Source organism: Phyllobates terribilis, unplaced genomic scaffold, assembly GCF_046119375.1.
Source record: "Phyllobates terribilis strain yellow unplaced genomic scaffold, ASM4611937v1 Scaffold_1__5_contigs__length_1240528914, whole genome shotgun sequence".
NCBI classification, from domain to species: Eukaryota; Metazoa; Chordata; class Amphibia; order Anura; family Dendrobatidae; genus Phyllobates; species Phyllobates terribilis.
In genome coordinates, this window is record NW_027362761.1 from 829,694,921 (window position 1) to 829,712,653 (window position 17,733).

General features: G+C 37.6%; 1 protein-coding gene across 1 annotated transcript; it reads left to right on the forward strand.

The window, feature by feature from the left end:
- Positions 1 to 626: 626 nt before the first annotated feature.
- LOC141153265 (albumin-like) lies at positions 627 to 12,256 on the forward strand. The gene is made up of 15 exons (XM_073637974.1): positions 627 to 784; positions 1,682 to 1,745; positions 2,325 to 2,457; positions 3,455 to 3,660; positions 4,211 to 4,343; positions 4,688 to 4,785; positions 5,637 to 5,766; positions 6,936 to 7,150; positions 7,573 to 7,705; positions 7,793 to 7,890; positions 8,343 to 8,481; positions 9,423 to 9,646; positions 9,916 to 10,048; positions 11,639 to 11,693; positions 12,125 to 12,256. The coding sequence occupies exons 1-14, from the start codon at positions 706 to 708 to the stop codon at positions 11,681 to 11,683; spliced, it is 1,830 nt and encodes a 609-aa protein (XP_073494075.1). The 5' UTR covers positions 627 to 705; the 3' UTR covers positions 11,684 to 11,693; positions 12,125 to 12,256.
- Positions 12,257 to 17,733: the final 5,477 nt, after the last annotated feature.

Below are 17,733 nucleotides of genomic sequence, written 5' to 3' on the forward strand. Positions count from 1 at the left end.
CTCAGTGGCCAGATGTGGAAAACTCATAAATATGTAATTGCCTCAAAAGGAGGCTCTACAAAGTACTGACTTTAGGGGGGTGAATAGGTATGCACACTGAAGTTTTCAGCTATTTTGTCCTATTTATTGTTTGCTTCACAATAAAAAGAAAAACAAATATTCACAGTTGTAGGCATATCCTTTATGTGAACTGATGCAATCCCTCAAAATAACCAGTGAAATTCCAAGTTGTGAGGTAGCAAAACATGAAAAATGCCAAGGGGTGAATACTTTTGCAAACCACTGTATATATGAGTAAAATATAGAGGAAAAACAGAGAAGTATTATGTCTTTTTTATTATTTAACCTTTATACACATTTGGAGTAGGCGATGAACAGAGACTCAGGAGCTGTCATAATCAAGGATCACTTTACTTAACCTTTTGTTTGTAGTTTCATTGAGTAATTACATAAGAATGATGTAGTTCATCTTTGGACATCTACCTGACATACAAGGACTTTTAAAGAGATGGGTGCCAGTATCAACCTAATTTACAAATAGTGTGTTTTTGCCATCCCCCTATTTCAATCACAAGGTAAATATTAATAATTTATAGAACCAGTCTGGTTAATCATTTGTAAATGGAGCCAGAAACCATATATATTCACAAGATTTTTCACATCTTCTCCAGGCTTCTGAGAGGTCCTCCCCAAAGAGCTGCAGCCATGAAGTGGGTCACTCTGATTTGTGTGCTCCTCTGCACAATAGCAACAGAGTCAAGACATTTGCAAAAGAGGGATGTAGGTAAGATAAAATTGTAGCAAGCACTAACCAACATGTAATTATTATCAATGCAGACACAGAAAAATTCACTCAACTTTTCTTTGTTCAACACACAGAAAATGGGGTGTGCTGCTCTGTTACATTAGATCCTGAAAGACCATATGTACAATTTCCCAAATTTTGTAGTCAAGAATATTTATTCAATTTTGTTCTTATCTTAAGGGTTGATTGCAAATGTCACTTCACAGTAGTGTTCTAGCTTAATAATTGTAGCACCAGTAGGATTATATATTTTCTAAAATAGTGGTCTTAACTTTCAACTAACCAAATTGTAATCATTCTTGCACTACATTTAGGATAAGCACCTTTTAACTTTTATTTCTCATAGAAATTGTATTCCAAGGGTGCATATAAACTGATATCTGATTTAAGGCAAGGGATACACTGTGTTTTGTCCACTGTCAGGCACGTATGCTCAGGAGGTAGAATACGCCCAACAGTGGGCATATTCAAGATGGTTGCCCGGGGCATCAGTCTGGCATAGGGACCTATTGTAAAGACAATGTATACCACATGATATGGTTTTTCTTTTACAGTGACTCTTTATATAGGAAAATTTAGTCTTTCTATGCATTTAAACAAATGTATGCAGATGCATACCATCTAGGTGGAAGCAAAATGAAGCCAAATTTGGTCTCTGGCTGGTGAATAGGCTGGTGATATTACTTGCCAAAATGGATGTTTAAAAAAAATGCTAACAATTGAGTTATTAATTCAGATAATGTTCTTTATTTATTGTATTACCTACTTAGCAAAAATGAACATAAACCTTATTACCATAATTGGCAAATAATCAGAACTATAATTTGCAAGAAATTTGTATTGATATTTTCCCTGTCTTTCCATTTTTTTTTATAGAACATCATCCCAGGCTCATTGGTAGCATGTATGTTACTCTCGGCCAAGAAAACTTTAATCACATGTAAGTATTTTTTATCTGCTTTTCCACAGTTTTCTATCTTTTTAGCTTTGAATAATTTCTCCACTGTATTATGGGAACCTAAAATAATGATTCAAGCAGGGTAAATGTGGGCAGCAAAATTAGACATAAGTAACAAGGAGCACCTTCCTTGCCATTAAATAATATGGCCTTTATACGTCCCATCATTTAATTTGTCTCTACTGAGGGGCTTGGCTTGTCATACGCCACCTTTATCTTAGCTGCTTAACAAATTCTTCATTGTTTTGTCATTCTTCTGGTGAATCACAACCCACCAGCAATTATGATAGCTGACCCATTTGCAATCTACTAAAAAGTAGGAAATGCTATTAAGTTTCTTTATAGTATGCCATAGTGCAAACATGGTATTTCTGTCCCAGTAGAGCTGATAACAATAATATAAGCTCCTGAATTTTCATATAAATGTACACCCTTCTGGGTTTCATACTAAATATATTTACAATAGTTGCAACAATTGTAAGAATAAAGAAGTATTCAAAGCTGATGCATTTAATGTGCTCCGATATTGAGATTCATTAACTACATACTATTATTTTGTAGAGTGCTTGCTCTGGTCGCTCAGAACTTCCAGAAATGTACACTTGAAGACCACTGGAAAGCGGTTAAAGGACTCTCTGCCATTGCTGAACATTGTGCAGATCACGAAGATGAAGCAGATTGCAAGAAACCAATGGTATGAATGTTTGCTAGCGAATACCACAGCATAGCTTTTACACTGAAATCCCCACATTGCAAGTTATAATCATATAGTAGAACCCAAAGTAATCTTCCACATTTTACATATAGATTGGAGTAACCTCCCATGTTACAAGCTGGCTGGATCTCTACAAAAAAACAAATCTGTCCGATGTGAAAAAGTTGTTAAAAAAATTAAAGGGGTTGCCCCATGAACAAAGTACATTTAAATTAATAGATCTTGTATTAATAATAAGTTCCACAATTGTATGTGTTAAAAAAATGTTCCTGTGCTGACATAATCTTATAAAGGTGTGCCTGCTATGTACTATGTAATGGCTGTTTCTGACCATGCAGGGACATGGTCTGCACATAATACAGATTCTGACCAGAGAATGAAGAATAAGTGATTATACAGACAACATAGGAGAAGCTTGAAGTTGCTGCTTTCTGTGAGGTAAAACATTACCTATTTCATCAAAGGAGCAAATGTTTCTGCCATGTTTCTAGTGCCTTGGGCTCATAATAAATCAAGTCAGTGAGGTAGGATCTCCGGCTGATGCTGCCTCATATGTCACTGACTTGATTTTTGATTAGCTCAGAGTCATGGAGACATGGCAGGAACACTTACTCCTGTGATAAAACAAGCAGAGTACTGTTTTACCTAACAGAAAAGAATCAGCTGCAATCCCTTGTTGCCCTGTTTGTATACTCTCTTTTGCTTCCTCCCCTGCCCAGGAAATGTGGTATGTACAGACCATGTTCCTGCACGGTCAGACACAGCCATTACACAGTACACAGCAGGGGCACATTTATAAGATCATCTCAGCACAGGAACATTTTTTTTAACACATTTAATTGTGGAACTTATTTTTATTCCAAGATCTATTGATTAAAATGTACTTTATCAGTAGAACAACCCCTTTAAGTACACCTCTTTTACATTGTCTTCTACAAATGACATATCTTATTTATTTTCTTTTATGCTTTTGCAGACTACAATATTCTATGATAAATTTTGTAAAGAACCAGAATTAGAGAAATCATATCCCTGGAGTACTGAGTGTTGTGGAAAGACAGAGCCAGAAAGAGAGAAGTGTTTCCATGACCATAGAGATACTAACATCGAGCCATTTAAGAAACCAGATGCTGAAGGTGCCTGTAAGCTACAGACAGAACACCCTCATGAAGCTTTCCACTAGTAGGTGTTTGCATTCATTTATGTGTAATGTTTTTATGTAGTACACCTATAGGTGCAGTAGTTCATACACCATATAAATCTATCATAACATGTTTCACAATGGCACATCTGTATGCAGAACTGTAACTTGAAGCTTAGGAGCAGTAATGCAAAATCTGCAAAATAACCCCCCCCCCCCCCGGCTCAACCCGCTATATCAGTGACTTCTTATATTGCTGGGTGCAACTGCAGCCTCTGCACCCACTATTGCTCATCTTGCATGTCTGCTTGATAAATTATATCTAGCTAGAAAATAAACTAGCAGTAAAAAGTTGTGAAATTTTATAATATACTTTGCATTTCAATTCTCCACAGTTTTAAGACCTCTGCTTCCGATCAATAAATCAATACCCCAAACTTGCCCTCATCATGTTAAAAGTCTGCTGACAGCAAGCAGAGATCCTGAAACTGATTAATAACTATTACAGAAAGTTGCTTAATTTTAGGAGATGGAGATAGTGCGTAGATGGCTGTTCTCACTATACTAACAATATGGTTTGTATATTTTCAGCTACATTCATACTGTGGGTAAAAGACACCCAACTCTCCTCCCCCCAGAAATTTTGGTGTTTGCTAAACAATATAGCATTATTATGAATGAATGCTGTGCAGAGGCAGAGAAGGAGAAATGTTTTGATAACAAGGTATGGTATGCAACATGTTACTGTACAATTTAATTAATTTATTCTCACAACCATATCTATAGAAAGGACCTGACCCCTGTATACCCTGTGCTCTGTATACATACGTGTTGTTCTTTGCATGCTCTTTGGATCGTTACATGGAGTTCTCCGAGGGAGGAAAATGTGAATATAGAACCCTCTAAGTAAACTAGTCCAGGAGCACTTCCCTGCTGTTCAGGAAATAGACTCTCAGGAATCAAGTAGCTTGAGAGAATGCAAAATGACAGAACCCACTGAAATTTCACATGACTTTGTAATATGTTTCCTATTTTTTTCTCATTATTTGTTTTGTAACTCTTTTCCAGTTCATTGAGGTTCAAAAAACCACACTTTATTTAGAATATCATCATAAACATGCTTGCCATATTCTTAAAACATTCCCAGACAGAGTCTTCTATGCAAAGTAAGTCACGGACTATCTACGGGATTATTGATTGGTTGTTATTTATTGATTATTATTTATTCATAATTAAAGGGTATAGCTAGTGGGATGTCTAGGAGGTCACCTGCATGCTGAGTACCAGGAAGGGGTCAAGTAGGCATTACAAAAAAGGGGCACTTTCCCAGTTAACTACTCCCTAAAGTCTGCAATATTTCTGCTTATTTATTATATGCTGTTTCATAATTTGTCATAATGTTATATAGTTTCCCCAGAAGAACCAGAAAATACTATAGATGTGATACAGGGAATTTAGATTGTGAGCCCCAATGGGGACAGTGCCGGTAATGTGTCTGAATTGTAAAGCGCTGCAGAATATTCTGGCGCTATATAAATAAAAAGATTATTATTATTATTATAGATGTGGCTTAAATGGGAACTGTACCTTCAACAAACTTTGCATAACTTAATAGTACATGCAAATATAAGTAACTTTTTAAAGATCGCAACTTCTTACCTATAAACAGGTTAGATGTTTAGTGTCTTAATACGAGGGTCATATCACTGGGACTCCCATCAACCAGGAGAACAGGGTTCCCATGTTCTCAATTCGAGCATGAGTGCACACATGCATCCGCTACTTCATTCAAATACTTTTGGAATAAATCCTTAAATCGCAAAGTGCTTTCACAATATTCTATTAATTCAAATTGAGAACATGGAACTCCCATTCTCATGTTTGGTGGAGGTCCTAGTGGTGGAACCTTCACCAACCAGACATTAATCATGTATTGTGAAGACAGGTGAAAAGCTGCGATCTTGAGAAAACACTTAAAACCTGTTACTATTTCCTAATTTGCATTTCTCTACTTCAGAATACTTGCTAAAGTGTCTAAGCAATGGCCTGCCATGTCTTTTGACGTTGCACATAAACTCGCTCTTGAATCGATGCATTTGAATAAAGACTGCTGTAAGGGTGATGTGGTCGAATGTATGACTGAGACGGTAAGACAACAAAGACACAAATGCAACAGCAAAGCGAAAAACTATTTTAATTTATGGATAGGTTTTCTAGGATGTTATATAAGGGGTTAGACATGTATACAGACAATATATAACAACACCTTGATTGCCAACATGACCATATTACAGACCTGTATGCAGGGACAGACTAGGAGTAAAATTCAGCCCTAGCACTTGAAAGCACAAAGGCCCATGCCGCCTCTGTGACCTTCCCCAGATTGGGGTCTTTATTACTAAACTTACCCTCTCTGGAGAAAATGAAGATTGACTATAAGATCAATATTTCCAGTAATAAGACTTAATAATAAACAATCATACCACAATTATAATATTGCAATATAACAAATATCACCAGGCCATAATCAAATATTACCAGCATATACGGTAGTGAAAATGTACCTCAGAGACATCCTTGACTTATTGATTTTCCAGGACTCTCCTCACATTCCCCCACCTCTACCCAAACCATGAAGTGGTATAACCAGTGATCTAGACAGTAATAATTCCCCTTCTGTTCCCAATATAGTAGGAGAACCCACCTATTGTGTCCCACACAATAACAGTGCCCACTTTGTGCCCCTACACAGTAATGTTCCCTCTGGACTTCCTCATAGTAATAATGCTCCTCTGCACCTCCTTACAGTTATACAGCACCATATAGAAATACTGTCCCCCTGGGCCAATTTATAATAATCATACCCTTAACCCTTCTTAATAATAACAACCCCAAACCTCCTAATAATACAAATACCCCTGTGCTTTTGTATAATTATAATAATGCCTCCTATGCTTTCCCTATAATGATAATGATCGTCTGATGTTCCTCCTTATATTACTGACCCCCCATGCCTCTTTATTGTAATAATGCATATAAATGACGGGATCCCATAGCAAGACTCCTACCATGGCACATAGGCACTAACAGAAGGACATACTTCTCAACTTTTTAAGACATGGAAAGGGATATCTATTGCCGGACTCACACAGTCTCTACTGAAACCTCTTACTGTTCTTACCCCCTAGTAAAACTAGTAAACTTTGAGCAGATCCTGGGCACAGAATCTCAGGACATTTGTTCTTCTAGACCTGATTACATTGTAAATGGTTAATGTGCAGGCATAGGAATAATCCTTTATGTTTCCATCTGGCAGATGGAATACATTCAGCATGTCTGTGACAATCAGGAGAAGATATCACCCAACATAAAAGCTTGTTGTGAAAAGCGTATACTTGAGCGCACACCCTGCCTGATTGCCTCATCTAAAGATGACATCCCAGCTGATCTGCCTAAAGAAATGAAAGAGTTTGTAGAGGCCGAAGATGTGTGCCAACATTTTGCAGACGAAAAAGACGTCCACTTAGCCAAGTAAATATACTTAGATTCAGATTCAGCATATTTATACAATTCTATGCTAATGGCCATTTCCATTTTCATTAAGCAAATTCAGATTGGGTAATGGTGGAAACTCCACAAATATGGGAGATGCATTTACTAATTTGAGGTTTAGTATTTATTCAGCATATATATATTTTTTGCTCATCCTGTATGTATACATACACACACCCATACATGCATACATATAAATATATTTTTTCCTTGCCCTTTATATAATACACATATATATATATATATATATATACATTCATCATATTTATAAACATATTCCAATAAGTTTTCATTTTATAACTACTTGAAGGGAATTTTACTGTAACATATAAATCCATAATTCTCATAATAATGTAGTTTAAGGCATCTAATATTGTTTTAATATTTGATCTTTCTTGTAGGTTCGTTTATGAATTTGCAAGAAGGCATCCAGAATTATCTGACGTATCCTGTCTGAGAGCTGGTAAAGGCTATGAGGACCTGCTCAAAAAGTGCTGTGCAGAAGAACATGCTGTGGAATGCTACAAGACTGCGGTAAGATGACTTTTACTTAGAAAATTACCTGTCAAGTCAAAGTAAAAAAACGGTTGTAGAAATGTTCTGCTTTTGGTTTCTTCGCAGCCTCAACTGTTCGAAGCCAGAATCAGAGAAAGCCTAGCTCTAGCAAAGCAAAATTGTGATGCTTATGAAAAAGTTGGACCTTATTTTTATAATGCTGAGTAAGTTTTGCAGAGTAATACTTTGAATAATTTAACTATTGTCCCGGTCAGGCAAAATAAGGTACAAAAAATTGTTCTGTCAATAGAATAAATAGTGATTACGTCTGTATTATTTTTACCTGGTTGATATTTAGAAGTGCATTTTTATTCTGTGGAATATATTTACAATTCTATATGCCGAATGTTTAATTAAAGCCCAAAAGTCTATGGGATGGAGCATTAAATTGAGTTAATTGATTTGACCAATTACGTTCAATGGCAGATGTTGTTGAAGCGGTAAAATTGTAAGTGGTTGCTCTATGATTGTAAAAAGAAAGTCTAAAAACATGAAAAGAGTATATGAGGGGCAATACTTGTAATGAAATAGAGGCAATCAACTTGTTTAAAAAAATGTTTTAAGTAATTTGATAGGAAAGTTTCCTAATGTGGGAGATATGTTTTTTGCTTGGCAGCTTGATAGCCCGCTACGTACCAAAAATGCCCCAGGTGTCAGATGAAACTCTTCTTAAAATCACTGGTAAAATGACAAAATTTGCTGGCAAGTGTTGTGCACTTCCTGAGAACCAAAGAATGGCTTGTGCAGATGAAAAGGTATGTTGCTTTGATGTGTGCAGTCCTAAAGTCATACCTGAAGTTAGGCACTGATTCTTTAAAAAACCTTATAAACCCTAACACTTGAATTGGCTTAGATACTGTCAAGTGGTCCATGAAGATCATTGCACTAATTTCTCACAATCTTATAGTTAGAATCCAGAATGTCCCCTCAACATTCATACACACTGAGCAGATATATTCAGTGCAGAATAACAATGGTCCAATTATTTAATGGCCACAGTTGGCACTTCTAAAAGGACCATAAGAGTCTTTCCTAGGGCTAATTATATAAATTCTTGTCTCACACACAATCCAAGAACTCCCCAAAACACTTTGGCCCCAATTCTTTAAGACTGGTGATTTGTAAGCCAGTATCAATGATGGAAACGTTGGAGTAAAATGTGTTGAATTCATAAGAGGTACGCTCCTTTTATTAAATTTGGTGCATCTTTCAACTGCCCTGCACTAGCTCTAGAGGTCTATGCCAACCAGGGCCCGGCATACATTTCTTTTGTAATTTACGCCACTTTTGTGGTGTAAATTATGATGAGTTTGTTGGTCGCGCTTGACCCTGCTCCCAATCTCTGCCCACTTTTCAAAAAATTGTCAGGACAGGCAGAAATGTGACAGAAGTCAAACATTTTTGAGTGACTTCGATTTGTGAAAAATTCTTTGGGACATTCAAGCAGTTTAATAACACAGATACGGCCCCTTTGAATACAGTGCACATAATCCACTTTATAAATTAGAGACATTTAGACAGTAAAAAAACCCTGTTAATAGGATGACAAAAAAATGCCCAAAAATGATCCGAAACACTGTGTTTTGAAGGCAATTGATACTGAATGCAGAAGGCACAACTTATTAGATTTTTGGCTCTAATCTATACTGATAACAGTTTTTCATCAATTAAAATATACTTATTTTTGCATTTCCAGCTGGATTTATTACTAGGAGATATGTGTGAAAGACAATCACATACTTACATAAACGATCAAGTTCATCATTGTTGCACTGACTCTTATTCGCACAGAAGACCATGCTTCACAAATCTTGGTGTTGACCCATCTTACAAAGCAGCAGATTTTGATGAAAATCACTTCAAAGTTGGTGCTGATATCTGTGAGGGGACAGAAGAGGCAAAGGCAATCAAGAGACTTCAGTAAGTTCTAAGAAATTACATCTAGAACCAATCTCATTATTGCTTCTGTTCCCATTTACCCTTTCATAAACACCTAACTAGGAAACGAACATCCAATTATTGAGAGATGATACATTTCATATATTCCATTCTAATAGAAAAATATCTCGAATTGTAGATGAGTCAAGGTTTCTTTAGGCTTGAGCGATGCTAAACATGTAATGTACAGATATTCTTTTAGTTTCTTCTTGTTGCCTTTATTAGTCTATCATTTTCTAAATAAATTGCAGTTTGTTGATTCACGTCCTGAAAGTGAAGCCTGATATGCCATCAGAGAAAAAGAAAGAGATTATTGGAGAATTCACTAAAGTAAGAGAGAAATGCTGTGCCGCAGAAGATCACCAAGCCTGCTTTGACATGGAAGTGAGTTTCTTACATTATTGTTCACTGTGAATTCAGCTATTTTAGAACCAGTGTGAGGGCATTTAGACTGGAAGATTATAGTGAACAGGTGTTTTTAATAATTCATGAGAATCTTTCAGTGCGAACAGGCTCCTACTCACCTGAAGAAAAAGCATAACACTCATTTATCAGATGAACTGATCTTTTGCACAAAATTAATGTTCTCATCGGTGCATCGTGCACTGACGAAAAATATGGCAACTTGTTTCAGTGCACATCGTTTACCACCGTCTGCCTGTGTAAATAGGCTAGTAAACGACCAACGATTGGAAAATCTTTATCAATCGGCGGTCATTCAGTGCTACCGGTCGGTTCGTGTGAACAGACCCATTAAAGAGGGTGCTTTATTTTACGGTAACTGCAGCTGTTTTAGATCTAATGTGAGTTAAGGTCTGTTTACACTTGAACTTTTACAGTCGTTTGACTAGATATACTAGATTAATACCACATAATATAACCCAACAGCTGTTGGTAACTTGTGTGTCTAGAATTATGATACCCTAAAAAGGGGGACATATCAACTACATGTAAGAAAATATTCAGTTTATTTCATAGATACGATAAAACCAGGTAAGGGGGATAGGGTAGAGTGTCCAACAAAATGGGAGCATAGGGGGTACAAATAAATAGTATGAATATTCCACACCCCTCCTATTACAGTATAAACGCCTGGGAGCACAGGTACAATCAGAATGCCAATAATATACAACAGTATATAGTAAATAGTAAAGTGCACAGTGCTATAGGATATAGTCACAATAATCAATGCTATAAACTACTGAAGTGAGTCAAGGTAGTAGGATAGATGGATGAACCAAATGTGCAAAACCTGCAATGTAAAAAATGCAATAGGAAGAGAAGGAATATTGACTCCCAGCGCTGCCACCACTCATCCGACGCGCGTTTCGCCGATGCCTTGACGAAGATGCCCTCATCAAGGCTGCAGTGCTAACCACTGAGCCACCATGCCACCCATAAATCTCCTGTTTGATCAGTGGCTTAAGTTGCTTCTCTGTCAGTACCCACCAAATCAGAAGAAAATCAGCACACAAAGGAAAAAAATTTGTATGGTCAGAGAGAAAAAAATAATACTAACATTTACACAACTATTTGGACAAATTTACTAATCCTGTCTAATATTTAGTTGTACATTTAGTGTGAAAATATGCCAAATAAGCCACATAATAGATATCGTTAATCTTCAGAAAATTTTGCAGAACTTTACACCATCTATTGAGTGGCTTTTTTTTACGCCAATATTTTGAGAGAAGTTTTGGTGAAATTGTGGCTCACGTTATTGCATTTAATTCAAGCCCCTCTCCCCTCATGAGAAGCAATATTTATTTGCTAACAATGCAATATCAGTTCAATATCAACGTATATCTTTTTTTTTTATGCAAATTAAATCAGAGGTCTGGCACATTTGAATTAGTAAATGAAACCAGAAAACTGAAAAAAATGAGTTTCTAGAAGGGATGTCTATTCTGTAAACATGTCTTGTATTTTTGGTGGATTAGTTCTTGATATTTACATTGGGTTTTTTCCTTCCAGAGACCAGCTTTTGTTGTACATTTGAAGGATTTGATCTCGCACTAGTATAAAGGAGGTAAATATGTGATATTCCACATGAAATTCTACACAAATAGCTATACAAGAAAGTAGATCCTAAAATAATAAGATGGTTTTGGCATGATAAAACCGCGAGTTGACATTAATAGCCAAACACGGGAACATTAGTTTATATAGAATATTAATACAGTAACTTATATCTTTATATGTGAATGTGTTGACCAGCCTGAACATATTTTAATATCCTTCATCCTCTGTTGATCAATGTCTGTATTCATTTGGGGAAAAGAGCAAAATGATTAGCTTTATTCAGGTTGGACTTTTTAAGGTGCACAATTGATATTAGCCTATGATTTTAATACAACTCACAAGCAGCCAAATACATCCATCTGTCCCTCGTATAATTACATCTTGAACTTGTTGACTTGATTGCATTTATGCCAATTATCCTTTCCATTCTTTCTACAGACTGCAGTCTCACTGAGGAACAAGACCAGGAACTTTTGACTTTCGATCATTAGTACAAGTTTCAGAAGACTCAAAGTAAAAAAGTATACAGAGCTGTTTTACAACATGAAATAAAAGCTCTTGTGAATTACAGTTCAGTCTCTTGTTTTCTCTGTGGGCGTGGTAAAATAAATTGTGATTGTCAATTAAGGCATATGAAGAAGATATATAGGGGTTAGAGAACAGAGCAAAAAGTTCATGTATAAAGAGTAGAGCACAATAAACGTAAATATTCTGCATGTACAGTATATTAAAGGGAATCTGTCAGCAGATTTTTGTTATGAATCTGACAGCACCATGAGGTAGGGACAGATACCTTGATACCAGCGATGTATCACTTAGTTTACTGGGTGTAGCAGGTATGATAGAATCACAGTTTTCTATGCTGCAAATCTAGCAGTGCTCAGTTGTTGAGCTGTATATAACCCTGTCCACACCACATTGTATAGTGACAGAGAGCTGCTATTCAGGGCTGAGGGTGTGGTTGGACTAGAATGCACAAGGCCAGTTGTCCTGTAGTGATAATCTCCTGCTGATAAAACACTGATTGTATTGAAACAATAAATCACAGCCTAGTAAGTGACACATCACTGGAATCAGGATCTCTGTTCCTACATCATGTTAGCTTCAGATTACATAGCAATAACTTGGTGACAGATTCCCTTTAAATACCATGTCAACAGGGTTATAATATAATTTTAAAAAGGAATCATGTTTATATTCATTTTTAGACCAACTGGAAATATATGGTCACATGGGTGATAAAGGAGTAAAAGAAAATTAAGGGATACATGAAACCTACAAACATAATCAGTTACAACTAAATATTTAATTTATTATATGGTACTCAGGGCCGGTTTTAGACAAAGTGTGGCCCTGGACAAAAGTTTAAAGTGGGGTCCCAAATGCTAACATATTGCACCACACACAGAAACATTTCGGTATTTACATGCGCTGAGCTCAGGCCCCTAAATGAGAGTGATCGACAATATTGAAGTCGTTCAATGCTTGTTTCCCGACCTCTTTACACCGCCTGAGGAAGAATGATGGCGACAGAATGATCTCTAGTAGATCAAGCTGTCATCATACAGTATCTATGACATTAATAATTACAGTAGTAGAAATACAAGGGTTTCACAAGCTTCAAAACACTATTAACCAACACCAGGGAAATACCGCATTATTGAAGGTGTATGCCATCGAGCAAATACAGTCCAGCAATAGAGGAGGAGATAGGGAAGAAATAATGAAAAATAGGGAAGCTTGGTGGATTTCCAAATTAAACACCAGGCTCCCACATGTTGTAAATCTTGGGAAAGACATTATGCTACATTATTATATAATATCTCAATGTATAAAGCAATAAAGGAAAAAAAAAATCCCCACATATTTTTTTCCTAGGGAATTTTTTTTTTTTTGCAGAGGAAGAGTGATTTTTTGTAAAATGCATAGTGTACTCGCTTTTACTCATTTTAGAATAGTGTCACTAATTCCTTGGCACTGGAATTTGTCATTTTACGCAATGTCTGTATGTTCAGGATTGCTGTCAAGTTCTAGATGTCTTCTATGGTGTCAGGAACATGTGCAGCAACAAGTGATCTAATCAAGTTAGTCACAATATGTGCGAGCCGGAAATTCAGGCGATAAAAAAAAGCTCACTTGTGTGCACATGCCATCATGAGTAAAGGAGGGGGCTGGAGTCGGGCGTAGCTAGAGGGAAGCCCCCATGACTGGGATTGGCCGGGAGGATTTGAGTTTGGAAGATGCAAGGGTTTAGGATTGGGTGAGGAAGTATGGGGGCGGGCACTATAAGAGTTGAGGGGTGGTCTATGGGGAATAGTGCGGGAAGGGCCATTCTCCTGTAGGACTCGGACAGGGAAGACCCACCCACCCTCTTCTTTACTGCATTATTTATAAGTTCTGTAATGCAGGGAATGGGGCTAGTTGGTATAAGGAGATTTTTTAGATGGGTGGTGAGGCTTAGTGACCGTCACAGTGGCTGGATTGGCGGAGGGTGGGGTTCTTGGAGTTGGTAAGGATTTGTTGGTACAAGGAATTTGCGAGAATTCTGGGAAATTTGAAGTTACATGGGGGGTGGTCTGGCAATTTTTGGTCAGGGCTCTGGACGGGGTTTTACCCTGGGAGCTCTTAGGTGATTAATCTTTCATGTATTGTGGAAGTATGGTGCCCTCAATCTGGTGGTGCACGGCTGAGGGTAAGATGGCGGTTGGATTTCTTTGGTGTTATAAAAGCCAGACCTATTAGCTCCAAGAACCCTCCCCTCTTAATTGATCTGGTATTATTATTATTGCTAATATGTTAATGTTTGTTTGTTAATAAAATGGCCGCTGTGGCCAAATTTATCCAAAGAATCCTGTATGGAAGTGTATTTTATTCGTGGGGGTAAGGTGTAGCGTTGGAGAAGGTGGAACCAGGAAAATACAGAAAGAAAGCCGTACTGGCCGTACCCAGTCAGGGTATATTTACCTGAAACGCGTAGATGGAACTTAAATTTATCTATCATGATATTTTAACTGCACTGATGTCTGTGTACTCATTCACACTGAGAATAAAGTGAAGCGGGAGGCCTTCTACTTCTTTTGTATTGCTACACATCAAGTCACAGCCGCTGTCATTTGCCCCAAATCACGAGAATCTGGCATCGGAGCTGGACTTTTTCGCTTTACATTCCTATTGTGTTCAATGATCAGCACAGACAGAACCTTCGACGGAGCCATTCACTATAATAAGTCAGTGAATGGCATTTTGGACTCCATCTGGCTTCTGTTTTAGTGGTATCCATCTTTTTTTTTGTCTCCTTTGTTATAGTAAACTGCTCCATGGAGGGGGGAATGATTTGAATCCCTTTTCTGGAAATTTAGAAGGAAACCTGGACCCAGTGCTCTTCATGGAGAATAGTATGTATATGGACCTTACCTTATTGTGACAGTGCAACCAAAAAATCAAGGACAAACTTCCATAACATTGATAGTGACTCCAAAATGCTTTGTATATAAACCTATAATGAGAGGAGACTATAACAAAGTATAATAGAATATACCATCTTTTATTATATCACCATAAAATGCATCTAAAATGTCTAGAAGGGGTGCATGGTACAGGAAGGCAAAAAGATCCTATTGTGTGTGGTTAGTAAATGGCAAATCATCGTAACATGCATATTTTTAATTCGGTTTAGCAAGTGTCCAAAGTATAAAAAAAAATCATAAAATAAATGAAATCACAAAAAAAATAAACACAATTGCTAGAAGGACCATTCCAAAAGAAATATAAATACTAAAGCGACAATTCTCAAAGATCTGCAGTTAACTGGTTAGGCTAGTCAAATGGTTTATATAATTCCTAGGGGGATCACCTCAAAATGTACAAAGAGAGAATAATTCCTAAAAAGCAATAGCCCTAGCTCTGTTTACTATGATCTGGTTGGCATGTGCAGTCAAAATAACATATTAAATATAAGTCACATAAAGCATGGTGCGTGGGAATGTTAAAAATATATATAAACAACAGTGAACCTATAGTTAGGACACATGAAGGAAGAAAGACTTAAATCATTTTACCACAATGGATAACATTCAATGTAGACCACCCCTAACGAGCCTTTCGCATCAGCTTTTTCAAATTGGCTTTCACAGTATGAATATGAAGCTTTCTTTATTGTGACAGTACCAATTCTTGTTTTTGCATAATTTTAATGTCTTTTACCTCTTTTTTTGCAATCCGATTTGTGTGTGATGCATCAGCACTAAATAGTCTAACTTGGTGAAGTGAATTGAGAAAAATACACGCAAAAATTTAATTTATTTCATAAAATAAATAAAAATTGGCATATGCATATGTATTCACCACTTTTGCTATGAAGCCCCTAAAAATTTCTGGTGCACGCAATTACCTTCATAAGTCACAAGCTTAGTGAAAGGAAGTCCACCTGTGTGCAATCTATGTGTCACATAGTCTGTCAGTATATGCACACGTTTTCTGAAAGGCCACAGAGGCTGCAACACCATGAAGCAAGAGGCACCACTAACCAAACAACACCATGAAGCAAGAGGCACCAGTAACGATACTGTTAGAACCCTCCTGTTTGTTTTTTCCATCTTGTGTTTTGCGGTCACGTGACCATCTGCCTTTATATTCCAGCTCCGCCCTTTTGTCTGTGCTGGACTTCAGTGTTTGACTGCTTCTCTAGCCTGGTGCTTCGGTGCCTTTCTCTGTCAGTTCGCTTGGTCCTTCTGGGACCTCTAGTACCTTTTGTCAGTTTGTCTTTTTGTGTTCTGCAACAACTTCTCTGTTTAGGAGGTGTCCCATTTTTGTCCCAGTCCTTAGTTCTTTTAAGGACCCCTCCCTTAATGCTATAGGTCTTCGTTCAGACTAGCCAAGGACTAAGGGGGTCTATTCGCTAGGAACAGGCAGCCAGCTACATCATAGGGATTCAGCTTAGTCTTACTGTAGGGACAGCTTTCCCCTATCTTTCCTTAGTACTTGTTGCAGATCATAACAGAAACAACACCATGAAGACCAAGGAGATCTCCAAACAAGTCAGGAACAAAGTTGTTGAAAAGTACAAGTCAGGGTTGGGTTATAAAAAAAGTAACTTAATCTCTCATGATCCCCTGGAGCACCATCAAATCCATTACCTTCAAATGGAAAGAAGATGGTACCACAACAAACCTGCCAAGAAAGGCCTGCCAACACTTGCAACCTGGGCAAGGAGGGCATTCATCAGAGAGGCAGCACAGAGACCAAAGATACCCCTGAAGGAGCTGCAGAGTTCCCAAGCAGAGACTGGAGGATCTGTCCATATGACCACAATAAGCTGTACACTCCATAGAGGTGGCCTTTATGGAAGAGTGGGCAGAAAAAAGCCTTTACTTACGCACAAAAAGTTAAGGTTCATTTTGAGTTTGCTAAAACATATGGGGGAGACTCCCCAAATGTATGGAGGAAAGTGGTGTGGTCAGATGAGACCAAAATTAAACTTTTTGGCCACCAAGGTAAACACTATTTCTAGTGTCAAATCAACACAGCTCATCACCCCAAGAACACCATCCCCACAGTGAAACATGGTGGTGGCAACATCATGTTGTGGGGATGGTTTTTGGCAGCAGGGACAGGGAAAATGGTCCGATTCGAGGGGAAGATGGATGGTGCAAAATACAGGGATATTCTTGAGCAAAACCTGTGTCAGTCTGTCAGTGATTTTAGACTGGGAAGGAGGATGCCCTTCAAACAAGACAATGACCCAAAGCATACTGCTAAAGCAACACTCGAGTGGTTTAAAAAGAAAAATGTAAATGTTTTGGAGTGACCTAGTCAAAGCCCAGACCTTAATCCAACTGAGAATCTGTGGTCAGACTTGAAGATTACTGTTCACCAGAGGAAACCATCTAGCTTGAAGGAGCTGGAGCAGTTTTGCCTTGAGGAATGGGCAAAAATCTCAGTGGCAAGATGTGGAAAGCTCATAGTGAAGTAACTGTCTCAAAAGTAGGATCTACAAAGTACTGACTTTAGGGGGGTGAATAGTTATGCACACTGAAGTTTTCAGTTAT

What these genes read in the sequence shown, in the direction of transcription:
- LOC141153265 (XM_073637974.1), top strand. Translation starts at nt 706, where the DNA reads ATGAAGTGGGTCACTCTGATTTGTGTGCTCCTCTGCACAATAGCAACA. An exon ending in AGAAATGTTTTGATAACAAG is followed by an intron (nt 4,344 to 4,687) that starts GTATGGTATGCA and finishes ACTCTTTTCCAG; the next exon opens with TTCATTGAGGTTCAAAAAAC. An exon ending in TCGAATGTATGACTGAGACG is followed by an intron (nt 5,767 to 6,935) that starts GTAAGACAACAA and finishes TCCATCTGGCAG; the next exon opens with ATGGAATACATTCAGCATGT.